This window comes from Vombatus ursinus, unplaced genomic scaffold (assembly GCF_900497805.2).
Source record: "Vombatus ursinus unplaced genomic scaffold, bare-nosed wombat genome assembly UNPS02014863.1, whole genome shotgun sequence".
In the NCBI taxonomy this organism is placed as follows: Eukaryota; Metazoa; Chordata; class Mammalia; order Diprotodontia; family Vombatidae; genus Vombatus; species Vombatus ursinus.
The window spans coordinates 22652814-22667764 of NW_020954641.1; the positions used below are offsets into that span (position 1 = coordinate 22652814).

A 14951-nucleotide genomic window follows, 5' to 3' on the forward strand; every position below is an offset into this window, starting at 1 on the left:
ATTACAGGCCCAACCACGCAGGAAAGGATCTTAGCACAAACTGTTATTGACTTTGTATTGTAAAAGGACGAGCATAGTTACATTCAAATGGGCTTATTATGAGGTTGGCCATGGGATGATGAATTCTTGCACCATTGTGAATCTCAAATACCATTTATTAAGTTATCAAATGTTTTTGATTGGTGGAAGGAGTATACACATCAAAGTAACTACAGCTCCTTGAACTATGAGGCTGGTTGGTACACCTTCAAAAACTCCCCTTAGTGGGTTTCCAAATCAAAGGTTGAAGTAAGAAAAAGGAAGTGAACTTGGATTTCAGGCCCCTCATTTTGTTCAGCAGAAGCCAGCAAGGCATGGAGTAATTTTTGAAGAAGTAATGAAACCCTTGTAGTCTTCATTGTTCATTTGAGGTTACTCTTTTAATATTTCCCTCCAAATCTGTGACTTCATTAGTGTGGTTACCATATACACCAACAAAGATTTTTAACGTGACTAAGCTAAACTTAGTAGATTGTCTTCAAATTAGAGCGACCAAAAGAAATCCTTAATTGGTGACTGGCCTTCTAGGCTGGTCATCAGAGAACAGACGTCTAGTCACTTGCCACATGGCCCAACTGGAAGCTTTTCCAGCTTAATGGAAACTGCCAGAAATCGTGCTCTGGTGGCATAGCATACTTTGAAAACTCAGGGTCACCTCCAGGGGTCAATGAGGCATAGGGTGAGGGAGGACTTGAGTGGCAGATTAGAGATTATACATAGCTAGAAAATCACGGAGAACATTACAGGGGAATAAAACATCTTACTGTACTGATAGTTTTCTTATTCTACTTGCCAGTCCCATACTTTCAGGAGACTCATTTAGGAAACAATGAACCTCACACTCTTTCTGACATGTGGCAGGAGCAGGAGTTGGCGTGGGTTTGTTTATTTTCCTCTTTTAAGAAGGGGGGGAGGGGAAATCCATCCACCAAATAAACAAACAATGAAGGCTTATTGTTGTGGTTGTTAAACTCAAGAACAGTTAACTGGGGCGGCGGGGGGGGGGGGGGCGCGGGGGGGGGCAGGAGAGGGTGGGAATGGACCTGGAGGAAATACACTCTCTCCAGCATTTCATGATTCATAAACGGTGGAGACTGCTCAACAGAAGTGTGTGTGTATGTATGTGTGTGTGTGTGTGTGTTCGCGTGTGTAGATGTGTGAAATGCGCCCGGGGCCAAGAGCCCGAAAACGTGACCATAAGCCTGGAGAGCAGGCGGCATGCTTCACCGGGTTTAAAGCAAACAGCCTCCGCTGCTTCTGATAGGGTCTAACCACACCACATTCATCACTCCCAGAATTTGCTTAAATAGAAAAGAGTTTTATTTCCACGAGCATTCAGCCTCACCAGAGTGGAGAGAGGCAACTTTGACCCACCAGCCCCACCGAGATCCCCCTCCTCCTGTCTCTTCTCTTTTGCTCCATCCCCCAAAACGGGAACATCCCCCCAATCCCCCCAACAGAAAAGGGACAAGGAGAAGAAAGGGGGGGTGAGAAGAGGAGAGGGAAGAGGGCCAAGGGGTGCGTAGAGTCAACTTCAGGAAGGGCAGGCAGGCTAGCAGATAGGCTTGCGCTCTACTCTCTTGTTTACTTTGCACCCGATCCCCCCTGAAGCGTCAAACACAAACCAGCACCCACCGAAGAGAGATGCAGTTTCTCCGCCTCCGAGCGAGTCTTCACGGTTACATCGCGAGGGGTGGGCGAGAAAAAAGGGGACTGTGCATATTAAGCATATTTTAGCTAACGGCCCTGATGGGCTTTTCCGTGGCAAAGGAAATGCTGTTGTAATTATCCCCTTCTCCTCACTGAACCCCCTCTTGTAGCCCTCCCTGGCTCCACACCCTCCACCCCCCCACCCCGCTGCCCTGCCTTCGTCCCCACCCCCTCCCGCCTGCGGTCACCGGCCTAGCTGCCTGCGCGGTTCGCTCGGCACTTTGGGTGCAACTTTCGCAGATCTCCCCTGAGGTCCAGAGGAGGAGATGTTAATGAGGGGGGTGTTATGCGGCCTGACGTCAAAGCAGAGCCGGGAGCTGCGATTGGCTGTGACTGGGCGGAAGGATGACGCTATGCAAATAGCGAGGCGGTGCTGAGAAGCTGGAGCCCCGCCTCCTCCCCATTGGGGTTAGTGTGCTTGTGTTTAGCTCTGGGGAGAGTCAAACTGGATTCCATAGGGAAAGACTGCAAATCACTTCTATTTTAGCAAGGAAAAACAGAATCTCCATCCACCAGGGTCCACCCCTCTCTCTTTCTCCTTTCTTTTCTCTCCCTCTCTCCCTCTCTGTCTTTCTCCCTCTCTCTCTCTTCTTCCCTCCCCCTTTCTCTATCCTTCTTTCTCTCTCTTTCTCTGGTGTCTCTCGCTGTCTCTAGCAACCGGCGTCCTCCTCATCCACACGCTTTGAAAGGAGAGAAAGATCTTTGGTTGGGAGAGGAGAGGAAAAAAAAAGAAAAGAGAGAGAGAAAAAAACTTGCCTGTTGTCTGTGGAAAATGACACTTGATGTAGCCAAGCCTGCAGCAGCTCCAGTTCAGCCTATTGTTTCTTAAACTGCCATCAGAGGGTTTTTTTTTTTTGCCTGCTTCTTCAAGTGAAGGGTACCTCTACAAAAGGAAACTCCAGCCCCTCAAGTGCTCCACCGTCTTGTGATCACTACAAAAAAACAAAAAACAAAAAACAAACAAATCAAAAAACCAAAAAATTCACTCCTAACCAAAACCAACCGACCCAACAACAACAACCCCCCAACAATCAAACGTACATCTCGGGTGTTTTTTTTTTCTTGGTCTTTGCCTTTTCGTTGGAATTTTTCCTTTTTAAAAAAATTGCTGTTATTATTATTTTTTTAATTTAAAATTTGCTTTCAACTCGCTTTGATCCGGTGTGAGTTCATCTCAGAAAAAAAAAATCTCTGGCCGGCGATTTTCTTTCTTTTTTTTTTTTCCTTCCCCTCCCCCTTAATTTTTTTTTTTTCTGACGGGAGAGGAGATTTTCCCCCAAAAAAGGTTGTTTTCATGTTTGGGATCCAGGAAAGCATCCAAAGGAGTGGAAGCAGTATGAAGGAAGAACCGCTAGGCAGTGGAATGAACGCTGTGCGGACGTGGATGCAGGGAGCCGGGGTCCTGGATGCAAACACAGCCGCTCAGAGGTAGGTAGAGGCTTTTGCAACAGCATCCGTGGCTTTCTCTCCTCTCCCCTTTCCCTCCCGGCGTAGTTTTTCTCGCTGTTATGCGGTGGGCAAGATGATAGCTTCTCCGAAGGGTCCAATTCGGGAACTTTCCCCCTCTACGTCTGTTTTTGTTTTTATTTTGCTTTGGTACCAAAGAGACGTTTCACTAGAATGTGAGATATCTGAGCTTTCATTCGGCTTTCTTCCTTTCTCTTCCTTCCTTCTTTTTTTCTTTCTCCCTTCCTTCCCTCCCTCCTTCCTTCCTTCTTTCTTGTTCTTTCTTTCCTGTGCTTTCTTTTATCTTCCTTTCCCTTTTCTCTTTCTTTCCTTCTTTTTCTTTCCTTCCTTTCTTCTCGGTCTTGTTTTTCTTTTTTTTCACATCTCTTTCATTTTATTTTTCCATCTTTTTTCTTTCCTTTCTTATTTCCTCCTTTTCCATCTCTTTCTTACTTTCAGTTTTCTTCCCCTTCCTTCCATCCATCCTTCTTTCTTTCCTTTCTTCCTTCACTCCTTCCTTCCTTCCTTCTTTCCTTCCTTCCTTCCTCTTTACCTTCCTCCCTCATTCTGGTCGGTACCAGCTCCCAATCTGAATTTTGACATCTTCTAATTGTCTCCCAGTGTTCTCTTCCAAATCAGTCTAGTCCCCTCTTCCTATTCCCACCTCCAGCACCAGAGGGATGGGAAGCGATGGTTGCAGGCTGGGACCCAAACATAGCTGAAACACAACCGAAGTTTCCCGTGTTCTTTCTTTGGGATGTTGGTCTCATGTGAGAAGTGGCCTGCTTTTTCTTTTCTTTCTTTTTTTCTTTTTTTTTCTTTTTCCCCTTTTTCTTTCTTTCTTTCTCTCTCTCTTTTTTTTTTGTAAGGCCACCAGCCCAGCACGGAAGAACCTGGCAGGCCCAAGCAGAGCCCAAGGGTGGAGAGGGGGGTGAGGGGAAGAAAGAGATGGCTAAAGGTAACGTTATGCCAAGTACTGGGAACTTTGCCTTACAAAGCTGTTCCCATCACCTAGGATAGGTGGGTAGGAGAGGGTCAGTTGCGAGTATGAGCAATCAAAGTAAATTGAATGGGAAGCGAAAGTATATTTGTTTATGTATTTGGGGGTGGAGTAAGGGAGGTGAAGCTAGTGATGTGAATCCAGAGCGCACTCTCCCGTGTCTCCAGTATCTTTTGGGGTGCAGTACACAGGAACCTTAAGCTTGTCTAGTTGTTCCTGAAGGAATCAGATTTTATTACTTAAGGAATGTGGGTGTGTGGATTGCAATGGAATAAACTTTGTCAGGACAGCAGTACTGGGGCTCCACAGTCACCTTCAGAAATACTGTTAACTTTCTGGGGGCCTGTTTTTGGAGACAATTTAATATGTGGTCCGCAATGGCTCCAGGGGATGAGAAATGAGGGGTGGTAGGACTGGATGTTGCCGGGGATATCTGTCAAAAGGTAGGCTGACCTGATGTTGGTGAAGTCTGTCTTTCTCTTCATCCATTCCCATCTTCCATCAGAGCGGGAGATGGAATGAGTCTAGGGCCGAAAGAGAAGGGGAGAAAGAGATTTATATTGAAGCTTCGCATCTTACCCACGGTAGATATGTTCCAGAACCTTGACATAAGCCCTCCACTTCTACTTCTTTTTCTACCCTAATTTACGTTGGAAGAAGAGTTTTTTTTTTTTAAGTAACTTTGCATGACAAGCATGCACACACACACATACACCTTTCATTCCTCTTTGACAAGTTAAGATCCCTGAGCCGGGGAGAAAACCTGTGACCAAAAAATAATGCCAAACTCCCCAAGGTAAATCCAGGGCGGAGGGAAACTGTTTTAGCAGTCAGTTTTGGAAGAGAGAGACAGTGTTAGGAAGGTCGGTACTTATTTCTTCCTCAGGGGGTGAAAAGTGGGGTAGGTTGCAGGGCTCCCACTTGGGCATTTCGGCGTAGATCAGTGTTTGAATGTTGGGGGGCAAATGGCTAGTGGGCTGTGGGTGAAGATTGCGGTTGTGTCAGACTTGGCTTCGCTCTCTAATCTCTCGGTCTCTTTGGCCACAGTGGGGTGGGGCTGGCCCGGGCTCACTTTGAGAAGCAGCCGCCCTCCAATCTGAGGAAATCCAACTTCTTCCACTTTGTCCTGGCCCTCTATGACAGACAGGGGCAACCCGTGGAGATCGAGAGAACCGCCTTTGTGGGGTTCGTGGAGAAGGAAAAAGTAAGTGGGGAGCAAAGGCGCATACCCAGCCCGACTGGTTGCGTTAATCCTTTTCCTGCCGCATCCCTTATCCCCGTGCCGGAGGAAGCGCCTCCTTCGGCTCCAGAAGCCCCACTCCAGGAGCCTTTGGAAGTTAAATTCAATCACTCAATGCATTACAGGATAAGGCCCATAAAGTTTCCCTTCCCTCCTGTGATACTGTTACTTTTCAAAATAATAAGCCCGGGTATTTAGTACAGCGTTCCTTTCAGCAAAGTTATCCAGCAGTTACCCCAAGTTGAGGAACGCGATGTCCTGTTAAAAGGCGATGTCACCTAGTGTTTCCTCTGCCTTCCACTACTGACCAGTCCTGAAGCTGCCCAACTAGCCAGAGAAAAAGGAAAAGGGAAAGAAAGGAACGATTTTACGAAGCCCGTTTTCACTCCTGGCTTCTGAGTAGGTCGAGTTAGTGCCCCCGAGGCTCAGATCATTTATATAGCAGCCTAAGCCTGTAAAGATTTGCCCTGTTTTGGAAGGTGGAAGAAAAGGTGAAGGTGGTGGGGGCCGAAAGTGTTGAGACCCTTGTGTTTGTACCTCTGTTTCCCTTCCTTCAGTTCCCCTCGGGTATCTCCGCCACCTTCTCCCGGGTTGACCCAAACAAGGAAAAGTACAGCAAGCGTCCTGGAGTAAGGCAAATGGTTCTAGTTGTGGTCTCTCACCCCCAACCCCAATTTTTTCCCCCTGTTTGTGCGTCTTGTGGAAATCTAGGAAGCCAACAGCGAAAAGACCAATAATGGGATCCATTACCGACTCCAGCTCCTCTACAGCAACGGTGAGGCCCTCAGCACGTTCCATTAACAACCCCACCCCCACCCCACCCCCGCGGTCATTCTCCTCCACCCTGTTCCCAAGGTTTCATATTTAGGTTAGGAGCCCCTTGGAGCCTGGGAGCTCCAGGAGTAGGGTAGCTGGCCAGAGAAAGTCCCAGACGCCCACCAAGTTCATCCCTTTAGCTTTCTTTTCTATTATAGTTTCCCAAACTGGCCCCTTCTCCCCCAGCCCCAATCAACTCTAGGTCCTTATACCTAGTTCCAGGGGAGTTTAATTAGGCAGGTAGCTCTGGCAGTCTGCTGCCCGTCTCCAATTCCCTCCTACCATCCTGGTAAATGGGAGCATTTTCTCAGGGGCAGTTCAACCCCGAGATTACCAAGGTCTTTAGGGCCCTGGTTTGTCACTCCTTCTGGACCACACTTCCCTTCCACTTCCCACACCCTGGGGTGCCCCCTCCCCAGATAAATCCAATAGGGGCTTTCAGCGATGGGGAGCAAGGTAAACCTCACTCATTGCCCAGTTCAGTAGCTCCTCAGGTATCCAGCCCACCTCTGCCGGTTCAGGGCCTGGGGCTCCTGTTTTAAACCCCTATGGGGACTATCTCCCAGCTCTCTCTCTTGGTACTAGGTTCTTTGACGCCTTGGAGTTTCCTAGGGGGAATTAGTGGAAAAGAGTGAGGGGGTGAACAACCCTGGGTTTGGGGGGTAGTGGTGTTGTGAGCAAATTTGGTGGCAACAGAGGGTCTTCATGCCAAATCCTCTATGACGGGTTAAGGGAAAGTCTCAAACCATTCAGGACAATTCCTATCCCCTTTCTTGAGTTAAAAAGGAATACTTACAAACAAACTTAATTCTTTCTCTTCCTGCCCCGCCTTCCCCCCCATTCCTCTTTTTGGGTTTGTTTCAGGTATAAGAACAGAGCAGGATTTCTACGTCCGCCTTATAGACTCCATGACTAAACAGGTAAGCTGGCTTCTTAATTTTATGGTACAGGCCCCCTCTCTATAGGACATGCCTCAGTGCTAAGCCGCCGGCGGCTTCTCGACGGGGTGTTGGGTTCAACAGTAAGGAGTCGCGGTTGGAGGGGAGGATGGCGGGAGTGGTGATAAAGATGATGGTGATGGTTGGGAGATCTCTGGTCAAATTTTGCACTGGGGAGCAAGTTAGGCTTAGCAAGGAGGGGCGAGGTGGAGTAAGTAGCCTGCTTCTTTTTTTTTCGTCAGGGATTTTCTTTCCCCTCAAGGAGGTCACAAAGCTAGGTACCTAAGGACTTGAACTTTCCAGGCCTATATTCCATCTCCACTTCTGGCCTCCTCCCCCCCCCCCCCCCACTCCCCTGCGCAGGTCCACCTGCGGCCACTCGGAGTGTTCCACCTGCGAGAGTGGGGTGGAGAAGGGCTGTAGCGGCTTGAGGGGCAAATGCCAGGTGCAGGTGATGAGGGGGGCCACAGTCTCTTGGGATGTCCAAAGGCCCCTCCCCTGAACGCGCGTCTCAGCCTCTTTTAATTAGGTGCCATTAGTTGCCGAGTTAGGGCAGCGGGGGGAACTAAAGGGTTGAACTTTCTCTGACCCAGCCTGGGCATAGTTGGGGGAGCAAAGTAAGGGCTTTTCGGAAGGGGATCCAAGGGCTGTGTGATCCTCGCTCTCCTTCCGGTTCTGCCAAAAATGACTGAATGGCACCCCGAGATGAGGGCAGGCATCAGGCTCTTCTCTGCAAGTTGAGATGGGGGAAGCCAGGGAGCCTCAATTGTAGGGGATATTCTGAAAAAAAAAAATCCTCCAGCTCTACGATTGGCAGGAAGCCAGGCAGCATGAGCGAGCTTGTGGTCTTAAAGGTGCATAAGCTGCATTTCTTTAAGTTTCCCAACACGCGAGTGTCAAACAGTCTACATTAAGGCTGAGTTATGGCTTAAAAGGTACAATTATGAGCAGAGTCACAAAAGGAGGCCTGGTGTTTTAATTAGGCACGGGAGCTTTCTCGTTAGAGAAAAAGTTTTAGTTTCAGAATTAAGCAGCTGGTTCGGTACCAGAGAAGGGGCTTTGGTATCAGAAAAGAAAAGAGAGGAAAGGAAAGCCTTGTTTATTTGGATGGGGGGGGGGAACAAAAGGACAAAGGGGAAAGTTATCCATCTTATGTTAGTCACTAGTGCAGTGGGATATTTATCATTTATTTACAGTATTTGTGGTTTCTTTATGGTAGCCTTTTTAAAAGGAAATGTGGTTTGCCTTACCCTATATCCAGGAGTTTCAGATCGTTGTAGGATGGAGATGGAGAAAAAAAAATCTTTGTTTTTAGACAGAGTATATACCTTGCATGTGTGTTTTATTTTTAGTCCGGTAAGATATTGAAATAAATTCCAATTATTCATCAAGAATCAATTTAATAATAGCTCATTTGATTGACATCGTTTTCCAAATAGAAAACATGATAATATTCTTATCTACACAGTATATTATGTTTTGAATTTGAAGCTCTTATGCATGCTTATTAAAATTTGTTTAACTTCTCTAAAATAAATAGATTTATTGAACATTCAGCTATTACTTGATTTAGCATAGTAAATCCAACTCATATACATTTAAACTTGGCCCTATGTTCTTTAATTAATTCAAGTTCTTTCATCAGATGGGATAAGCCTCTTTCTTTTTGAAATTGTTTTGTTTTCCAAAAAAAAGACAAAACTGTACACCTAGAGAGCAAAAACAGAACAAAACAAAAACAAAAACCCTCAACCCCAAAGCCTGCCTTTCTGACAACAAAAATAATCTCTTGTGAAGTTTTGCTTTTGAAAACCGTCTTTGATACTCCTGAATATCTTTTTCTGACATTCTAACTGCAGGGGCAGAAGAAGGGAAACATGAGACATTATACGTAAGCTAAACATATTCATTAGAATTTAATTAATTACTGACTTTAACTAGTGAGTATAAGGCCTGTTTATAAAGCTATGAGTTCACAAATATTTAACAATATTTAGTGTGGCCCTGAAGATCTTGAGTTTTTTTTTTCTTTCTGGAGAACAAATTTGTATATGTTCAAATAATTTCTTTGACATAGAAATAACCAAAACAACAAATAGCATTCTATTCCTTCCCCACCCTGCCATTATAGTGTACAATAAGCTAATCAAGAACTATAGCAACAGTTAACTTTGAAACTATTTAAAAAATGAAACTTTTAATTTCTGTAGGACAATAAACCCAAATTCATTTTCTTAGCAAGGTTATGGTGCCTAGGAAAAGTCTTGACCAAGGTACTTTTTGACCTCTTGATCTTTCTTCTGCAACCGTAAGTCTATTGGGAGAAAGTTATAGTTTCTCTTAAAAACTCATAACATATATATGATGAAGTACTTGTGGTAGAGAGAGAAATATTCACATGAGATTAGCACTACAAATTAAAATTAAATAAGATTTTTTGGGAGAAGCAACAAAGAACTATAAAATTAATTGTCAGTACTTAACTTTCTGAATTTAGTTTGACATCGAGAAAAAGACAATTTGTAGTAAGGCACCTGTTTGCTTTCATATCAGATACACAAACAACAGTACACTCTGAAATTTTGTTCTTGAAAGGTAATACCTGCGTAGTATCTGGTCGATTGTTGATTATGTATATTATAAGAGCAACTATCTTGGAAAAAGTTTACAAGTAACAGTTAATGTAACAGTCTCTAGAAAGTATAATATAATGATGAAGTATAACCTTTCACAAATGTGACAATATAATTTATATTTTAGCTTTCATGAGTAATACAGGAAATTTTCATTTACCTTCAAACTATCCAGTTGTAATTAAACACCAAGTCTGGCGTGATATTTGTTAAATTTTAATTCAAGTTAAATATACAATGGCCCTCCAGTCAGATATTCCGTATTCTAATAGCAGACTTGAAATAAGCTGGTTAATTAAATGATTACATTTAAGTTAAGCTCTTTTAAGTAGATCAGTTTTTGATGCTAGAAGCACATATTTGCATTCATGATAATGTAATTATAATGATATGAGGAGTTCTGATAACACCACAAAGTATCAATGATCAGGATGACATCCTGACCATCCTCATGTACTCTAATAATTGCCTTGTTCCTCTTTACGCTTGTTCATTTCACAGTTGCATTTTTCACTTGTGTGAAGTCACATCCTTGATTCACAAAATTAAGATGAACTCAAAGGGACATTTTTAGGAAATTAAATCCATTGCTAATCAGGCTCCCTTCACATTCACATAGAATGGTTTTGAGCTAGAGTCTGCTTCCTTAGAGGGATGAGACCAACCAAGAATAAATTCAACCAACCAAGAAGTACTGATATGACACAATAATTCACACCTTTCAAAGTGTCTCATTAAGCTACTTGGGGGCAGAGACTGTAATATTGGGCAAAAAGAGAAAAAGAGAGAGAGAGAGAAAAAATTAGAAGGATTATTATAGGCCAACATGTATAATGAGACCCCACCTTTCCTCTCCTAGTCATGAAATAATTTTCAAAAACCCCTCCCCTTTCCCAAAAAGAAGACTGGAGAGGGTCACTTCAGGGAGAGTTATTCAAATCGAGTTTAGCAGGACTAAAAATAGGTTGTTTTTTGTGTCATTGCAGTTTTCCGTGTTCCATTAGAGAGTATGCATAACCCTGCAGGATCCAAAAGTTTGTAGCTGTTGCTCACAGAAACAGCCATCATCTACTGCAGAAGTGCAAATGAACCTTGTAGGGGAGGTCTGAGGGTTAAATGTGCTTCATGCTTTCATGCTGCATTCTGAAATGTGACTAGGAGAGCTTCAGTAAGTCACTTAGCTTAAAAAAATTATTTGCCATCCCCACTTCCTCCTCCCATCTTGTTTTTTTGTTTTGTTTTGTTTTGTTTTTATTAAAGCAGTGACAATTTGCTATTAGGAAATAGTGAACAAAAATCTAGTAAAAACACAAGGGGTGCATCTTAAGAATTTCATCTATTACGAGTCCCTTTTCTGTGTGCGTATGGATATCAAGACAGGTGATGAGGTTGAGTTCTAAAAAAGTCCAGTTACAGTGGGAGTTCCTAGTTATACTAATCGGAAACCCTGTCAGATTTCAACTTCCAGTTAAACTATCTTTTATGTATTTGTTTTGATTCACTCAGTACTTTAAACTATTGATGCAAGTACTTTTTTCCTATTGATTGCTTCATTATATCCTACCACATTTCACATAGATTTGATTAACAGCCCTTTCTGCACATAGTTCTTCATTGGTTGATAAGCACATTTTTGTTATATCAATAAGTTCTATAGGAATTCAGTAGACAGGTTGATTTCAAATGTAAAAAATGACAGGGCAAGTATACAGGGAGCCAGATTTTCGCAGCTTTCTCTTCCCTTGGTGATATGTCAAAAACGCAGGTGATTTTAATTTTCTTGCACATAGAGGAATGAAGAAGTTTGGAATTTTTATGCATGATCAGGACCTGTGTTTGGGAAAATGTAAACTCATCACAGTGGAAAATGTGTTGTTTGGAGTCTGGGGGTGAAAACAAAGCTGATGATTTTGGAGAGACTGCCGGAGCCAGATGGCCTAGTGCATTCCCAGTCTGGCAGTCCAACTGCTCCCTCCTGTATAATATACAGCCATTTGTTCGGGGATATTTACGCTAGAGCTGTTTCCATGTGAATGTTTGAACAGCATTAAAAATGAACATATTAGGAATAATACATTTATTGAGTTTGTATGGATACATTGATAGCTTTACCTATAACAGAAAGCAATAAACAGAGTTTGGATAATGGTGAATTTTGTTTATAGTTGTTGAACAAGAGGCTATTTGGAATTTGATTCTAGATGGCATATCACTAACTTATTGTGATATTAGATGCATGGAACCATTTGGATACGTTCACATAGATTTAAATATACTTATGATATGGATAAAATCCTGTTGTTTCTTCTCAAGAAAGAAATTTGGTGACCTGTTAGATGAAAGACATTCTTTTCTTCTGGTACTTACAAGATACTTAATTTTTTGAAATATAAATGATACATCCTAAAGTCAACTACTTTAGGTATATGTGCCTTTTAAAATCAGTACTGTGATGTGACTGAGCAATGCATTGAATATGATATCATTCTTTTACCACTTTGTTAATTTAGTTCTGAAAACAGGCCTGCTTAGATGCTAAGCTGAAATTTCGTCTTTGCAATTTGTCTTTCACTGGTCGAGTGAATGAGTCGGGGAAGACTTTTAAAATTTTCTTTCTATAATGAATGTTGGAAGTACCATTTGGAATTATTGTTTAGAAAAAAAATATTTGATGTGCTGGTCTCTTCCTTGGTGCAGATCAAGCTGTAGCCAGAGCTCCTGTTTCCTTCTCTATTTTCTAGGCCTGCATTATAACTATATCTTTATTTAATGATGAGCAGAGGAGATTTTGAGGTTGAATATGTTGTTTAATAGCATAGTGTGGTAACATTGTAGGTGTTCATAATATTTTATGATCAGTTCCAGTTTTTGGTAATTTGCTACCAAAGGGTCATTAATTCATTGACAATCTATGCTTATAGGCTGCTGTGATCTCCACTTCTGGTTGAAGGAGTCACTTTGTGTTTGTTTGTGAATTTGTAATTTTTTTAAGGTGGGAAATGAGGACCCAACTTATGTTTGGACTTTATTTGTATGTGTGTGTGTATAGGTGTTGGAAAGAGAATAAAACATTCAATACTACATTTTGATTTAAGTAGGAAATTAGAAACATTGTTGCTATTAGGGAGCTGTTATTTACCAATAATGATCTAATTGCCACTGCTTAGTTTCACATCAAAACTGACTTTTAAGTCAAGCATTTTAATGTGGTCTAAAACCAGAGTTAGTAGAATCAACGTCAAAGGCATTGGCCATTATGTATGGAATACAAAGAGTTAAAACTATGAGCAATGTAAACAAAGAAAACCAAAGTATTTAACTCTGTATTTCCTTTGGCATTCTATTGAAGTGTGATCCTGGTGTCTATTTGCACGTTTATTTTTAGCTCCTCTGTGTGGTTGTCTTTACAGACACAGTAACTTTCAATTAACTTCTAAAACTCGGTAACTATTTGAGAAGACCAAGAAGGCACCCACTTTAAAAAAATGTTCTTCAAAACAGCAGCAACAGTGGAAGGGGTTTTTGTGTTGTTTCCATTTATGTCTTTTCCAAGATGCCCCAGTTTAATTTATAATTGTGTATTTGAAACTTACGGCATTTTATTCTCCACCTATAAAATATCAGCACAGGAAAAGCTATAAGGTTCTGAAACTTCACTAGTTCTGCTTCCCCCCCCCCAAAAAAAGTTACAGAAATTGATCTGGATAAAAGCTCAATTTGAAAGTTGAGAGTTGAAGTTTTTTTTTTTTCCCCTCCAAATGGCACTTCTACTTTTATGTCTAATTTTTGGTGGGAAAAACATCAGAAAGAAATGGTGGTCTTCATTCTCACTTTTCTGCCCCTCAAATTTGAATCTGCTATAGTGATTCAGACAATTTGGTGGCTGGTTAAAAATGTTTCTTATTGATCTTACCAAGTTATCAAGGCCAAAGAGAGCTTAATGAATTAAATTTCATTTATAATCAATCCCATTGTTGTTCTGCTATATATACTGTCAAGTAACTGAACTTAGATAGTTTTCTTCTTGATTTTGTACTTTCTCTTATGTTGCAAGTCTCAACCTGCAACCTGATTTATTTAAAGAAAATATTTTAGATTCTTTTTTTCCTCTTCCAATTTAACAGCAGCCCCTCTACTCTTCACCATTGATTAACAAATTGATTTATTTAAAACATTGTTGTCTCTGTTGCTTTTTACTGAACAACGCCATTCTCACTCTGAACAGGAACATGATTTACTATGTAAGATGAATATAAGCCTTCTTCTTTGTCTTTCTCTGTCTGGGTCCCACCCCAGCTGTCTATAAAATGGCTTCACTTAAGATAGCTGAATGCTGTTTATATGCCTTTCTGCTCTTCCAGCTGAATCAACCACCTCCCAAATCTTGCTCTTGCCCTCACAATGTACATTTTTATCAGGAAAAAAAAATTCCAAAAAGTTCTCCCTATGTTTTTGTCCAAAGCGCTTCAACTTTCTTACCAGATGTTACCTGGACACTTCCTGAAGTGTGGGGCTAATTTGTGATAACTATTGAAAATAGGAATTTGATTTGTGGCTGTCTACTGTTTGTGGGGGCTAGTATTAGAAAATCTAAAGAACTGAAAAATAAAAAAAAAAACAACAACCCAAGTCTGATATGTAGTCAGGGTTTAGCCTAGGTTCAGAGATGACCCATTGAGTCAGATGCACATATCAAACTAGACATTTCCAACACTTAGACATTGGAGTTTCCTTATAATAATGTCCTCCGAGTTGAGGCACGTAAGTGAAACTACCTTATAACACGGTCTGTTTGATCCTTCAGTAATGAAACCTCGTTGAATAGGGTTCAAGTTGGACCTTGCTTACCCTGAATTCCATGCTATCATGAACAGCGTTAATCTAGGTTCCAGTGTATTTAAAAGATTCCAATCTTGCCCACAGAGTGAAGTGGCAATACCTCCCCTTCTATCTTGCTCTCAGAAGTCATAGACTCAGTACTTTTTTTGCCTTGTGTGAGAAAAACAAAACAAAACCCTCAAACCCACCCAAATGCCAACCCAGGGAAAGGCAGAAGAGACAGACAAACAACTGCATACTCTCTCCACTCCCTTCCCTGGTTTCCAACATTTTCATAACTCATCCAATCC

At 42.1% G+C, this 14951-nt stretch overlaps 1 protein-coding gene across 10 annotated transcripts in view; it reads left to right on the plus strand.

The window, feature by feature from the left end:
- The first annotated feature begins 2819 nt into the window (after positions 1 to 2819).
- Positions 2820 to 14951, plus strand: part of EBF1 (EBF transcription factor 1) — a 460751-nt gene continuing 448619 nt past the window's right edge. For 8 of the 10 annotated variants that reach the window (XM_027841850.1, XM_027841851.1, XM_027841852.1 and 5 more), the window contains exons 1-4: positions 2820 to 3177; positions 5243 to 5399; positions 6147 to 6210; positions 7116 to 7171. In XM_027841850.1, coding sequence (XP_027697651.1) covers positions 3044 to 3177; positions 5243 to 5399; positions 6147 to 6210; positions 7116 to 7171 — 411 coding nt within the window. In that variant the 5' untranslated portion in view covers positions 2820 to 3043. Of the gene's footprint in view, positions 3178 to 4375; positions 4639 to 4918; positions 4992 to 5242; positions 5400 to 6146; positions 6211 to 7115; positions 7172 to 14951 lie in introns of those variants that run through there. The other 2 variants (XM_027841854.1, XM_027841855.1) reach the window with 2 other exon arrangements.